Source organism: Nyctibius grandis, chromosome 3 (assembly GCF_013368605.1).
Source record: "Nyctibius grandis isolate bNycGra1 chromosome 3, bNycGra1.pri, whole genome shotgun sequence".
NCBI lineage: Eukaryota > Metazoa > Chordata > Aves > Nyctibiiformes > Nyctibiidae > Nyctibius > Nyctibius grandis.
The window spans coordinates 174,403-189,627 of record NC_090660.1 but is presented as its reverse complement, the minus strand read 5'-3'; the positions used below and the strand labels follow the sequence as shown (position 1 = coordinate 189,627).

General features: G+C 44.5%; 1 protein-coding gene across 5 annotated transcripts in view; it reads right to left on the bottom strand.

Annotated features, from left to right (window-relative positions):
- The window catches only part of HECW1 (HECT, C2 and WW domain containing E3 ubiquitin protein ligase 1), a 257,027-nt gene that overhangs the window by 96,169 nt on the left and 145,633 nt on the right, over positions 1-15,225 (bottom strand). For all 5 annotated transcript variants that reach the window (XM_068396194.1, XM_068396192.1, XM_068396195.1 and 2 more), the window contains one exon: positions 1,892-1,986. In XM_068396194.1, coding sequence (XP_068252295.1) covers positions 1,892-1,986 — 95 coding nt within the window. The remainder of the gene's footprint in view (positions 1-1,891; positions 1,987-15,225) is intronic.

Genomic DNA, 15,225 nt, shown 5'->3' with positions numbered 1-15,225 from the left:
CAGCGCAGACATGGAAATAAGGCAGAATGCTTCATTATGAGACACTCCTTGGCAGCCCACGCTCTGACGTGGCAGCACGTAATGCAAACATTTACAGCAGAAGTCCTCAGGAATGATCAGTCACCACCCAACGGCAGCAGCATATCAAAGAAGTCACTCCTGCTGTGGGAAACCCAGCTGAGGCAGCGTTTCCACACAACCACAACACGGAGAAGGTCCCTTTCAATAATTAGCTCCAATTTACACAGCTTTCCCCACGATGCTGAGTGTATTTGACAAATGCCATCATGATCTATGAGACACAAACAGTGGCACAAAAGCCCCAGCGGGTCGATCAGCCGTGGGTCTCTGCATCTCATACACAGCCAGTGAACGTTCCCAATTTAGTGAAGACATTTGTCCTGAGGCTAAAACATTGATTCTCCACTTACTGTCTTTTAATTGTGATGTATCCAATTTATCCTTTCAGGCTATAAACTCTTAGGGGAAAAGGCTTTTCTTTTCCAATCTGTATGCTGTTCTCATGCCTACTTTATTTGACTGCAAAAGAGCCATGTTCAGGTTAAATCATTTTCACACTAGCAAGATACCACTTTCCAATTGCTAGAATTAATTGCTGTAGCTGGTATTGTTTTTCTACAACAACGTCTGATGTAAAGATGAATTAGTGGTGCCAACATCATGAATAGATGAAGAGCAACAAATAGAGGAACGTTCCACATGTAAAAATGTTCTTTTCTACTGAGAAAACTGTTTGCTCATCCACACCATGGTAATGCTTGTGCTTTAGTAGTAACTACTGTGCACAAGGAACACTGCTTTCGGGATGCCACTAGTCCAGAAAAAAAAGAAACCAGTGAGGACGTTCCTTTTTTCCCAGGATTGCAGGTGATCAGTTCTCCTGCCATCGCCCCCAGGCCTATCTGCTGCCCCACATCCACACGCACGCTCCTGCCACCATGAATCGGCCAAGGCGCACACCCCATCGCTCCCAGGAGTTCAAGCTTGACAGTTCACAGGCGATAAAATGTGACAGGACTTTTCACCGACCAGGGAACTGCAGGGCACCCTGACCAGCAGGCGAGGCAGCTCTGATAACTGGGTTACAGCACAAAGAGAGAAACTCAAATGGAGCAGAACACCCATAATACAAGAAACGCAAGATGCTACTCGGCCTAAAGCACCATCAGTGCTTCACAAAGACATCCGACTACCACAGCAACTTTTTTTCCCCCTTTGGAAGCAGGATTCCTTTTAACTGCCAGTTAAAGGCAACCTCAGCAGCGCGTCAACACGAATGGCAACCGCTCACAGCCCCCAGCATGGCTGCTTCCAGCTTCTCTTCCCTTTTTGATTGCAGCGAACTGCACTCAGACAGACAACGAAGGGGTTTTTATTGTCGTTTTTTTAAATGATGGTGTTAGGATACTGCTGGCTATCGGTGTTTGCAGGTGTCGGTGGCAGACAGGACGGGACACGCGCCGAGCAGCCGATACGCCAGCTGCTGCCCCCGCCGTGGGAGGTGCCACGTGCCTGGAGGCTCGGACAGAACCCGCTTGGGTGGCTCTGGCATCAGCTGCAGATGAGTCTGTGCTAGCAATGAAAACACTGTCCCCAGAAGGTCACCTGTCCCCAAATGCTGCCTCTCAAAGGATACCTGCTCTGGATCTTTTTCCCAAGCTGTGCCAAACAAAAAGGTTTGCTTGTGTCAAATACAAACCCACATCTTCACTGAGAGATAACCCATTCCTCTGTACCACAGTGCACCAAAGAACAAATATTATGTTCAGTTTTCATACAAAAGCACACGAAGCAGGCAGGGAAAGCAAGGCATAGCACGGTGACAGCAGGGAACTTACATGGAAGAAAATAAAAGGTCGGCACAACTTACGGGAGCTGCGTTGTTTTTCACTGTGACACTCGGGGTTGTGGCTCGTAGCGCCCCGCTCACGCCATGGTAGTATTTGAAGCAGATCTTTGTTTCAGCTAAAAAAAGAAAAAAAAAGAATTATTTTAGATTAGAAGAGCTGCCAGGGAGAAGCTGCATGATCGGTGGCAGCTCAGGGGCACAAGGCTGGTAAGCAGTTAAATTGCGAGCAGTTTGTCGTTACCTCCTGCCTCTGATCTTCGCCTTTACCAGAGTGGAATTTAGAGTTTGGCTCCTGTGACTAAAAAAAGTCAAAAGCCCCCCACCTCTTCTGAGCATCAGTTACAACAGACAGACCTTAGAGTACCTGACCAGCATCCTTTAGCTCTAGTACGAAGAAGAAAAGTAGGGACAGAGAACCCCTCCCTGTTCAGCCATACCAAACCCCAGTGTGCAGACAAGGTGAGAAGCTTCCTCAGGACAACGAGATTGCACAGTTGCTCACTGACAGGTTTCACTGAGCCAATTTGTTCTGGCCTTGGTCAGGGCACAGGTGGAGATCTACACAGGTTAACTGCTCTGACAGTTACTACATGAAAACATTTTTCAGAAACAGCATAGCACCACGAGACCCCATCTTAGTGTATTTCCACTGACTTCCAAGATTTGGGTTAGGTGAGGAACACAAGCAAGACCATGACTTTGGAGTCACAGTGCTGCTGTTTGCCACACGCATTGATATTTAGATAAATACATTGAGGGAAACCCATTTTGGTAACTACATCAAGGCACAGAAGACCTTAATCAGCTGCTTGTTCAATCATCCCCTTACCACCCACCTTCTTGTCTGCTCAAGAAGGAAAGATACTTTCAGCCAGCTTCTCTGTTGGTCTCTAAGTACAAATAGATACGAATTGCAAGTATGTGCCATAATGCCACTCACTCATTGCCTGGACCTGGTGACTTGCTGGAGCACATCTAGGATGTGAACTGGGTTGATATGTGCCTGCACACAGCCAGGACACAGCAGGTAGGTACTCTGTGTGTGTAACAAGTATGTGTGTGGGATCTGAAAAATGCCTATTTAAATAAAAGCAGCATTCACATAGTGCAGTTTTAACTGGATAATGCCACAGAAATTTTCAGCTGCTCCATAATATATTTAAAGGCACTTCTCATAATCAAGTTTTTCCTTAACATCTTGCTTTGCAGCTGCTGCTGAGGCCCAGGGAAAACACAAACCTCTGCCTGCAGAGCCCCAGTTCAGCTCACTGTAACTACAGTGCCTGTGTAAGAAAATAATAAAGGAATGACAACGTTTTAACACCAGTGACAGAATAGGCAAAACCAGTGCAGCTGTGACAAAAGATCATGCAATATTAAGAGCTGGGACCTTGGCCACAGATGATGGTACTGTGATCTGCTGTTTGGTAGATCCAAAAAACAACCATGCAGCACCCCAGGTGGAAGCAAAACGTGGGGACATGAAAAGCGGTGGAGACCCTCAAAAAGCAGTCCTGAATTGCTTACCCTACAGACACACAAGAACACAGGAGGAAAAATAAATACTGATTTGTTTTTTGAAAGACAACGTAGTTTTAGGAGTGTAAAGCCTTCCCAACTGTCAAACGTGACTTGGGAAATGAAAACCAAGGAGCTTCTGATCCCAAGTAGTTTGAGTACTTCTCATTTCCAGGTGGCTTCTCAGCACCCCTCCCTGAGGAGGCCCCAGAGCACAGTGCCAGCGCAGATAATCTGCCACCGTATCTGCCATCCCCACAGCTCGTTCTTCATCGGGCAACCAGCTGCACATTTCTGCTCACGTGGTGCAAATACACCCCTCTCCCGCTACACACACAGATGTGTACATGTGTCCCTCATACTTCACAGCATTCCACAAGAAGGGGAACAGGCTGCAGAGTCCTTCAGCCCCTCTGTGAGGGACTTTGTTGCCCATCCCGGGGTTTACTTCACAACGATGCCCCAAACAAACTTCTGCAAATTCAAGAGAACTACTTGAGGTGTCAGTGCAGCTGAGCAAGCAACCCCGCTGCTGCACCTGGGAGCAGCAGTTGTTTTCTTTTGGCAGCAAAAAAAGCTGGAGGAGCTTGAGGGACTGAAAAACTGCAAGTCCAGATTGAATTTTCACGTTGTAATTTTCTCTACAGGACTTTTAACAGCTCAGCAGCTAACTCATTTACTCACTGAGAAGACAGCAAAAGCTGAGGATATCACAATAGCTAAAACATGCAGTTCTCACCAATTATTCAAATCTTAATTTTCCTCTCCCCTGGAGATTTTTAGCTACAGTTTGCATGGAACATTGAGAGCTAGAATAAAGAGAGGGTTTTTTTTAAAAATTGTATTAACTCATGTAGTTAACAAAACAGAACGTCAAGTACTAGCCTGTATGATAACATTCAGACCTCAAGTTGCGCCAGGGGAGGGTTAGATTGGAGATCAGGAAAAATTTCTTCACTGGAAGGGTTATCAAGCATTGGAACAGGCCCGGGGAAGTGGTGGAGTCGCCATCCCTGGAGGTATTTAAAAGACCAGTAGATGTGGTGCTGAGGGACATGGTTTAGTGGTGGCCTTGGCAGTGCTGGGTTAACAGTTGGACTCGATGATCTTAAAGGTCCTTTCCAACCTAAGCGATTTTATGATTATATTTTTTCTTGATTCCCCCCTCCCCCTTTTTCCCCAGATCTTTTTCAGATTGAAAATATTAGGAAAATGGCTATTGTCAATGGATAGATAAAGTTTTCACGAGTATAAAGCTTGCAAAATGACATATGGTATCTTTATGTGCAAAAATGCCACTCGACCCTAGTTGGGCTTTTTTTGGCTGGGAGCTATTCTCTCAAAATAGCATTGTTGGCACCATGTTTTTCACTTCAACAGGGTCCTAGCATTTTAATCCATCTGAAGATTGTTCTTGTAGCCCTGAATCACCTCTGAGACATTTCCAAAGCAGATGCAGACACTCACTGGCTTGGTACTACTGCCTCTGCAGATGAGCAGAAAGCACTGTAGGTATAGGCACGGCAGTGATATAAATTAACCTGAACATTGTCCAGCTGGCATTCGTACACGTTATGTGGTTATAAGGGCTGTTAGCATTCTAGGCTTGTAAATTAGCTTGTTGTGGAATAAAGGAGACCATTTAACTCCGTCCTGCTGCCCCAGCTACACGGCACAGTGCACGGGTCAGGAGCAGGGGCTGGGCAGTTAATCCCCAGTTATAAATAATTACCTGCCACTGTTATTTTCATCTCAGTAATTACGAGTAGGAGCTCACTAGGTCAGGTAATAAAGTTATGATGTTGAAATCAGGAAGTAACGAGGTTAAATTCTTTCAATTAGCATAAACGGCAGTTAGACTGGCAAATCTTCCACGAGATGAGATGTCTAAAGATGCTCAGAAACACTCATGCCCATGACAATTACCAAACTACTCAGCAATTTTCACGGATCAAGAACAGAACAGCATTGTATTCCCTTTACACCAGGCTTGGTATCTCCATCACACCATGGCTGTGTTACAGCCTTCCACTGCACTGATCTGACAGCTCCCAGTCATGCTGAGATCTACTGCTGTAACCATCACGGGTGCAGAAAATACAGCTGCCCAACAGCAAGGCCCCAGGGCAGGATAATCAGAGCCAGGCAACAGGAGAGGCGATTCTGTTTGCTCCTTGCATCACAGCCCACAAGCACCTCTGTGGGCCACATAGGATGGATCCTCACAGGGAAGGGAGAGGAGCCGGGATGTAGCCCATCCCCAAACACCAGAGACCACTCCTCATTCAGAGGAAAACTCTGAGAAGTTTCAGTTTTGCCAGAGAACAGCTCTTCCATGGAGCTCCATCGCTTTCACAAGAAAAAAAAAATCCAGTCCTCAGAAAAGTATTTCTCTATCAAAGCCCTGAGCTATCTCAGTTACCAAATCAGTTTTGCAAATTAACTGGAAAATGAGTTTACCAGCTGAACATTACTACTCTTGGCAATATCCTATACTGCCTCTGGAATCACCGAGCCCTTGAAAACACGCTGCCTCCTTACTAACCTAAAGTGAGAGGAGATAAAATCTTGTAGGGTCTGCTGATGAACTGCAGCTGGAGGTATCGAAGGCTGAAAGCCTCTAAGAGGTGTTCTCGTCTCCATCATCCACCCATTCTTCTTCCCTGTCAGTGTTATTGCTCCTGTTAGTTTATTTGATACCCTTTCTCTTTAAAATATTTCCATTCCTACTCATCTTCCTCATTCCTTCAGAGTTGTCAAAATTGCCCTAAATCTCTTCTCAAAAGTTCACTTGCTCTTACAATCCTCTGCTCCTCACTTACTAAGGCCAGTCTGGTCTCGGAGGCTTAGCTTTCACTAAAAGGTAGATTTATTCTCTCAAATATAAAAAGCAGCACTCCCAGGATTAAGTAGTCTCCCTTGTTAAACTAAAAAAACCCACCAACCACCCTAATGGGTATTTCAAGGAAAGACTAAATGATATTCTTTGTGCGAGGCTGAGGGGTGACCTCATTAATGTCTATAAATATGTAAAGGGCAAGTGTCAAGAGGATGGAGCCAGGCTCTTCTCAGTGACATCCACTGGCAGGACAAGGGGCAATGGGTGCAAGCTGGAGCACAGGAGGTTCCACATAAATATGAGGAAAAACTTCTTTACAGTGAGGGTGACCGAACACTGGCACAGGCTGCCCAGAGAGGGTGTGGAGTCTCCTTCTCTGGAGACATTCAAAACCCGCCTGGACGCGTTCCTGTGTGATATGATCCAGGTAATCCTGCTCCAGGGGATTGGACTTGATGATCTTTCGAGGTCCCTTCCAATCCCTGACACTCTGTGGTTCTGTGAGGCAGGAAGCATCGGTTGGTGTTTGACAGGAGTGTGCGACACACCTGAGGCACTTCCACACTCTGGTTGTGATTTATCCCATGATACTTTTTGTTTCAATTACATAGCTGAGGTGACTAGGCCTTAGCTAAGCATTTCTCAGCACTGAACAACCTCTCAGGGAAGCAATGTCAGTCTTAAAAACTGAGTCATTTGTGATCAATTCAATCTATTTCTAAAAGAGCTGTTGTTGCTCTTTTGGGCAAAGACTGTGCATTAAAAATGAGAGGTGTCAAACACCAGTAATGAAAAGGTGGCTGTCTTTGGTAAGCGGGTGGGAACCAAGGGAACCAAATCAGAGAGCAAAGCAATTAAATTAAGAGTCATAAAGTTTCCCTAGAGAGGGCCCAGACGTAGAATAAACAAACATACGATATTGTGCTGTAATCAGATCACTACAGGACCATCTTGAATAAAAGTAGCCACGGTGATCTCTGGAAGTGGAGACAGAAGGTCTCAAAGTGGAAATCGGGAGTCACTGGAGGGGAGAACTGACTGAATACAACGGGGAAACTGGGAGAGGCGTATGAAAAAAATCAGACAAGGAATTACAATGGGAAGCCAAACCAGACAGATTAAAGGCAGTTTATATGAGATTGCAGTACTGGAACTGAGCAAGCAACGGCACCTATGTCAAAGTCGAGGGAAGGAGAGGACTGAGATTAGCAGAGAATCACTGCGCAGAGAGTGGGAGAGGGGAGAAGGACTAGGGCTGTCTAAGTGAGACTAAATGAGAAGAACGCAGGGAAAAAGAAACAAGGCAAGGAAAGGCAGAGAGGAAGAAAGTAAGAAACTCAAACCTGAAGAGAGACAGAAAAAGTGCCCTTGTGCTGAGAGCTTCACGAAGCGTGGAGCACAACGTATGAGCTGTACGAGCAGCCACCCATGAAAGTCGCTGTGCAAGTGTGTGTCCTGTCCACCTCACGCCTGACCACCCTTCTCCACCTGCTGCTGCCTCCAGCGCCCAGCTCCTGCTTTTGAACACTGCTGCAAGCGTAGGGGGAAGGCAAACTGTGCAACCCAAAGAGCTGAAACCCAGTGCTCCTGCATCAGCATGAGCCTTTCCCTGAGCACCAACAGGTTTTAGATAAATTCAGGTAGCTTCTCCCGATACTACACCTGTCCTGTCAGCAAAGAACTAAGACACATAACAAAGATAAGAGGTAAGGTTATTACTGGCAGATCTGATTTGCACTGACAGCATCGATACACGGTACCGTTTGTTTCCATCACATTTGCCTGCTGCTGCTCCATGCAAACAACAGCTCTTATTTCTTGTTCTGTATCAGAAAAAATGCCCGTTCCAGGAATTACCTGTTCAACACGCCACGGTGACACTGCAGCTGTCAAGCTGGACGCTGCTCAGCCACCTACAGACTGTGTATTCCTTACGCTGCAAACCACACCTGCCCACAGTGTTTGTTCAGTATCACAGCTGCCTGTGGTTGTCTGTAAAGCATCTCAGTTTTTAGACAACTAACAGCTTAAAACCAAACGAGGCCTAAACAGATGTTCCTTTAATCCCAGTTGCAGAATTTCTCCCAATTTTCTGATGACTTTTTCCTTGCCCCGCTCTAAAATGTGCACAAACACATATGAACAGACTGTTTAAAAACTTCTTTGGAGAAACTGCGAGTTATGAGATTTTAAAATCTCACCTTTCAGATTATTATAATGCTTCCAGGCAAGAAAGAAAAAAAAGTACCTGGAGACAGAATTAAGGCTGACCACTATATACGAACAATTTCAGGCACAAACCTTTGCTAGGAAACTGTAATAGCTCAAAATCAAGCAGTAGAACACCCAGAAACCTTCTAATCAATATTAAATTTAGGCCAAAAATCCAAACTTGTCAAAATGTAGAAATGCACAGTTAGAACATTCAAATGACCTTAACTCTGCAACGGTAAATAATGTATTTCACTAGTTGTAGTGGTAACTGATATTTGAAGAACAGACTAGATGATCTTGGTAATTTTATTTCATCTTCAGATGGGATTGTCACAGACTGCTATTGCTTCACTCGAGTTGCACACGCAGGGCTGGCACTACTCCTTTATAGCAGGAGAGGTGATTATCATCATTTATTATATCATTGATCCTTTGCTCCATTGTTATTTGTGATCTGCGGATACTCTCTTCTATTGACTTTCATTTTTATCTCCTTTGCTTGGTAATTTGATTCAGCAGCTACCTGCCTCTAACCACCACACGGGTAGTACAGTAAATTAGCACACTAATAACTAATGGGGAGTAACAAATCCTCCTTGTCTGAGCCCTCAACATTGCGTGCTGCATTGATTTTGGGTCTAGCTTTGTATAATCCACCTCTCTTACTACCCTGTTCATAGGAAGTGACGTGCATCTGCTCACCCATGACTGTGCTGTAATTAATTATCATTATGCAGAAATTTTTCAGGTGTAGAGCATAAGACAGACCAAATCACACCATTTTTGCCTTATGAAAATAAAGGTGTCCAGGAATTTCTGTAACAGGACAGACCCAACCAAGTGGCTCTGTAAACTGCTGTTCAGGAAGAACATACAGATCTCATCTCCATAGGTTGTTGCTACCCTCATAAACACTGTCCTATTAACGAGACTCATTACTAAAGAACGCTAGCATCTGGAACGAAGGTGTGCTTATGCATTCATTGCCAGCCCTTGTAATTTCTCCATCCAGGCAAAACATCTGGCATTACTGATCACTAAAGTTGCTTGACATTTTTCATTATAAACTTTGTTTTCAGTTGCTTGTACATTTTCAAAGATACATACATTTGGAATAAAATTTCGCATGCTGGATGTCTGCCTCAGATCTACAGAGATGCACAGCAAGAAAATTTCATCCGGAAATTTGTAGCTGTGAGGGTAAGGGAAAACCATGGGGTTTCACCCATTAAAGATTTCTGAAAACCTTTCCTTTTACCCCCATGTTAGTACAGAGCAGAAGTCACTATACTAAGCATGTATCTGTTGCTGTTCCTGTAAAAGTACATTAAAATTCAGCTAACTTATCAGCCTCTCCAAAAAATTCAGTTTGATATGCTCATTTGAGACATCTTTGATTTTACCATCTAAATGCCCAGGAGATCCTGTCTGTGCTGAGGATGTTCCAGGCCGGCGCTAAGATAGACTCTATCTGAAATACAGATCTAAGCTCTTCCTGGCTGTGCCACTCCGGGTGCCGGAGGACTGCACTCCTGGGTATCTCCCCATTGTGCCAAGTACCATGGAAGAGGAGAATATGAACCCACTGCTGATTTGGCCCTGTTGAAGGAAGAGGTGAAGGCAGCTGGGGGCATTAGGAGCATGGGGTGGGGAAACAGAAGCCAGAACAAAAACAGGTAAGATGGTGAAGAAAAAAAACCTGTGATTTGTGGTGGTCATAGGCTTGAGTAGAGAAGGATTTGGGGAGGGCAGGTAGCAGAGCACTGTTGCAGTCTTGCTAGGACAAAGGAGCACTGCCAGCTGCCTTCACAGGGGGAACACAACGCACATACTGGGGGACTTGTATTCAAGCTCCCAATTAGGCAACCACAGGGAGACAGCAATGGGATTTACGGTCAGTCTAGTGGCTCAAATTGTGTCCAGACAGGGAGGGGTTGGAACGCATTAAAATCTACAGCCATCCAGTGGCCCTTGTGAAAGTCCAGTTCATCATGGACAAGGGTCTGCACCATCAAAGCTCCCAGTAAGCCTGGCGTTCAGATTGACAACTAGAGTGAAGGCAGAGTAGAGCGAGGCAAAGCTCCTGCAGATACCCACCACAGGGAAGGTCAGTGGAAGGATGCCACTGCCCAGCCAGGAGCTAAAGATGCTGAATGTCTTTCATAAAAAGGTGGTTTAGCTCTTATGTAGCTAGGAACAGAACCTGCAGTTTGCTCTGGGGCAGACTCTCCAACTATTAGCCACTTCTTTCATTTTATTGTATAACATGACTAACAGAATTGAAATTTGATTTGCTCAGACAGCTCACACCCTTGAAAATAATCATTTCCTCCTAAAATTATCCTCAGAAATGTGAGGAAAAAATGTGAGGCTTACCATTCCTGGCCCTGAGTCATCTCTCATCCCATTGAAACCAGTAGAGCTATTGGCTCCATATTCACAAAGACAGTGGGATCCAGCCCAAGACAGGCAAGAATTGTATCTCTTTACTTCCAGTCAAACCCAACAGCGCTCTCTGCTCTGCCTTTACGGGCTGTTGTAATGGAAGGACTGACAGGCACCAATCTGAGTGAAAGACGTGGGCACGGGGAGGGTTGTAACAACTTGCCCGTCTTTCATCAGAAGGAAAAGCTGTTTGAGAGAGACATTTTAGTCACTGTGAACAGCAAATTGTAAGGGCTGCACTGAGACTTTAATGAAATTCCAGAGCCTACAGGCATATAATGTTTTTATGTAAATCAGCTTAACGATGAGTTTTTCACCACGAGCATTAGCAAGTGAGCAATTTATTTGAGAAAAACATGCAATCATCAAAGCATTTTAACTGTGTGATAGTTGAGTCCATAATAACTGGAAACCACGCCTGAAGTTTTCTCTCTGATCCTAAGCACTCACGCACATGGCATGAAAAACAACATCGCTGTCAAAAAATCAGACCATGGTTCCTCTATTTATGAGGGAGATGATCCAAAATAACTTCTGAAATGCAACAATTAGATCAGATTAAGTTTTTAAATAACACTTCTGTTTTAAAACTGCTCATCATCTTGGTCACAATGGACTCAACAGTTCTTTATCAAAATTGAATAGTAGAGAAACAAAATCTATGCTTGCAGCACACTGGAAATGAGCCTTGCCTCACATGCAGAAACCATCTGTGTCACTGTATTAGTGTCCCCTCAGCTACATTAAGAGTCACTGACAATATTCAGGAGAAAAATTTGAACTGGAGATATAGTGCCTGTGTTCTCAGTTACACCACTATATATCAAAACACAACATAAACAGATAGAAAATAGATGTACACAAACACTGCCATCCCTGCGCTTTGTTCTGAGTGTCGGCAGAGGCACTGTGAAGGTGACACAGAGAGGACAGAGAAAGGTACAAACTCAAAACTATACAGTAGCTCACAGCTCCACAGAAGAGGAGGGATGGGCAGAGCTGGGACCCCTCTCCCCTCTTTACTGTGAGGTACAGCCACCGGACTGTCCCAGATGAAGCAAGCTCTTCTCGACTGCCCCTGTCACAATATATCCTTTAGGCTTCCAGGTACTATGTCTGTCTCAAGTTAATTGTCTCCTAGAGCAGATGTCTGTGAACCGTCAGCTCCTTGCTTTTATCAGTAGTTTAAAGTCTTAATTAAATACAGAAGACTGGATTATGCCTCCAGGCACAGCCTTGAGCAAGAGATAGCACATGAACTTCAGAAGCCAAGTGCCTCAAACACAGCCCTCTACATCACAACATGTTTTATTCCCCTTGATCTCAAAACATTGGTGGACCAGGCATTGCTTTGGATTTACAGAAGCAGAAACTGACGTCAGCCTTATGATCAATGATTAGTATTTAGGAAGGTGTAAGCCATAACTTTACCTGGTGCTTGCTTTGGTGAAGGGCGAAGACAGCATGAAAAGGGACACCTTGCAACGCCAAACCTAGCCAAGTACTGACATTAGGGAGGAGTCATGTTTTCATTTACATTAGTAGCAGTTTAACTCAAGACACCTGCTACAACACTTCTGGAGCCAGTCTTTAATCACATGTCTGATAAGGATAACTGAATTTCATGTTAGAAACACTTAAAGACTTGAGTCAGTCTTTTATTTCTTCCCCCAAGAAAGTAACCTTTGAAGACGTTACTGCCAAAACAACCCATCACGGACCTCACCATTCCCTCAGCCACTCTTACACGTTACATCTCTACAAACCCTCCCAGTCAGCAGCCCTGTCTATTCACAAGTGCTAAGCCCCCTTCAGTCACTCTAAGTATGCTTTCCAACAACAGTTGGTGTTTTGCAGCCAGACCATGCAATACTAGAACTCAGTGTTCACTCTGTGCCATGCAGTACACAAAGAGAGTCTTGCAATTAAGTCCTTGGGCGACAAGACGTGAATATTACGAAGAAAAAATCCTTTGGACTTGGATGTAAAAGAGAAGCCAAGAGCTTCGCACTATTACTCACAACACCATAATAAGGGCTGCTTTTCTTTTTTTAATATATTTATCCCACTTCAGAATCCGTATGCACACATTCCTTGGCTCTACTGCATATCTAAAGATATTTTTAGCCTAACATTTCCATGACAACAAAGCAAGAAATAGTCCATCTGAGAAGATGGCTGAATGAAAATTCAAAATGCTTGTAGAAGCATCTTCCTGGTGATCAAATCATTTCAGTTACTCACTACACTAGGCACATTATTGTTTGTTGCTGCTATTTCTAATCATCAAATTAAAAAACTAATTTTGCGTGATTAAGAGAATTACGCATCATGTTATCATACAACAAAGACTGTTCACTGCTGTCATGGTACGAACACCCTACTACAAGTAACAGAAGACAGCAAAACACTCCTTTAGACTGAAGTAAGAGCTCACAGAGAAGAGTAAGAGTTGTGGTACTTTCTTAGGCAACTGGTAATGGGTTACACGTACCAAGAATGCAGTGGCAAGTACGACAATTCAAACTCTTGGCTTTCCTGACTCTACCACAGAGCAGAACTAGTTGCAGACAATTTTGGAAGAGAACCACTTGCAAAATCTGGAAGACCAAAATGAAGGCCAGTATTCCAGGCAGTGGCATTAAAGGTGTGGAAAACACACGAGGGAGCAACCCAGGGAAAGGCGCCTCTCCCTTCACCTCAGGATTATTTGGTGTTATTTGCAAGGCACCCAGCACGAGGAGCAAATGAGGAAGCTGCACCTGTGTTTTGGCACTGTAACTGCTGAAGGCAGAAGAGAGTCACGGCACAATAACAGCGCAGCAGAGATCTTTGGCACACTGGCTCCTGGATTCACATCACCATCTTGCAAACATTTTATTCCTTTCCACTTTACTTTTTTCCCCTCTTTGCGGAAAGGAAATGACCAGCAGTGAACAATATGTAATTCTATCGCTAAATACTTTTTACATTATTAAATACAAGTGTGTAGCCTTGCACTGTAACTACCCCATGAGCAAAATTCCCCAAAGTTCAGTTGTTCTGAAAGACAGCGTTCTTTGTGGTCTTTTCTCAGTACACCAAAGACTTACCTGTGTAGTTCTGTAAGCATTAATTAAATAGAGGAAAAGAGGTTTCTGTGTCTTCACAACAGAGAAAGTATTTTTAATTAATTGGGTTTACCCACTCAGAACCATGAGTCTTGAATAAAAGCTGCATGCCAGCTATGCTGCTAAGGTATAGTTTTTTTCCTCTTCTCTCCTTCTAGCCTTACAAATGTTTTGCTGTACAACAGCAGGGCCCATCTTCCTCCCATTTGCTGAGAAACCACAGGCAGAGAAAGCACACTGACCCCCCTCTGTTCTCGCAGAGACTTCTGAGCCGTGCTGCTGGCCGGCGACACGCCGTCAGCGTGATGCCTTTGCAAACACAGAGCTGCATCTGGGTATAATGGATAAAAGCTTGGTCTCATTCTTTTCAAACAGTGCCACCAGAGTTCCTCTCCCGTATACTGCTGCTAAGCTAAACAGGGGTGGGAGTGTGGCATGGGTGGGTTTAGCTAGATTTACTTTTTCCAGTGAGGACTTGTAAAAGACAAATAAACTTGAAGCCCAGGTTACCCAGGGACACGCAGGAGATCCCAGAGTCGTCTGCTTGATGCACAGCCCCTTTTGTAGGTCTCTTCTTTCACTGCAACAATGCAATCTCTGCAGATCAGGGAATCTTGGATGCTGGTAGCCATCCTAAGGTGCATCATGAAGAGAAAAGCCTTGGCATTCCAGCTTCACACACTCTGGTCAGTCTCATTATCATGGTTTCTATTCCAATGCCAGCTCGCACACTGTCTCACTGTGGCCTGCACGCTACAAGTTTCAAAATCACCACTGCTTTACATGATGCTGCACGTATTTGCCACCACTTCCCCCACAAAGACTGCTTCCTTTTCAGGGAAGCAGTTCACAGGCAGTTCTGCCTACAGAGACGAGTCAAGTTGTGTCCAAGGTCTCCAAGGGAGAGAAAGAAGGTGCCTGCATCTTGCAAGGGAGGCTCTGGAGGTCTCAGGATCTGAATCAACTGAGAAAGATTTACATCAGAATGAGAATTAAGGCTGGAGTACATCAGATTTAGATCTACAGCTCTGTATGATGCTTTCTAAAGATCAGTAAGAAGAAGGAAAAACTTACTCGTTAGAAAAATTACATTTTTAGCAGGAACCATGAACTGGACTTGTGCTTCTGACTCTAGTTGGATTCACAGCTGTATGGGGTGTTGGAGCACAGCACTGAGCCTCTCTGCCCTCTTTTACAAAGATGAGGACAGACCCATCAAACACTGCTGC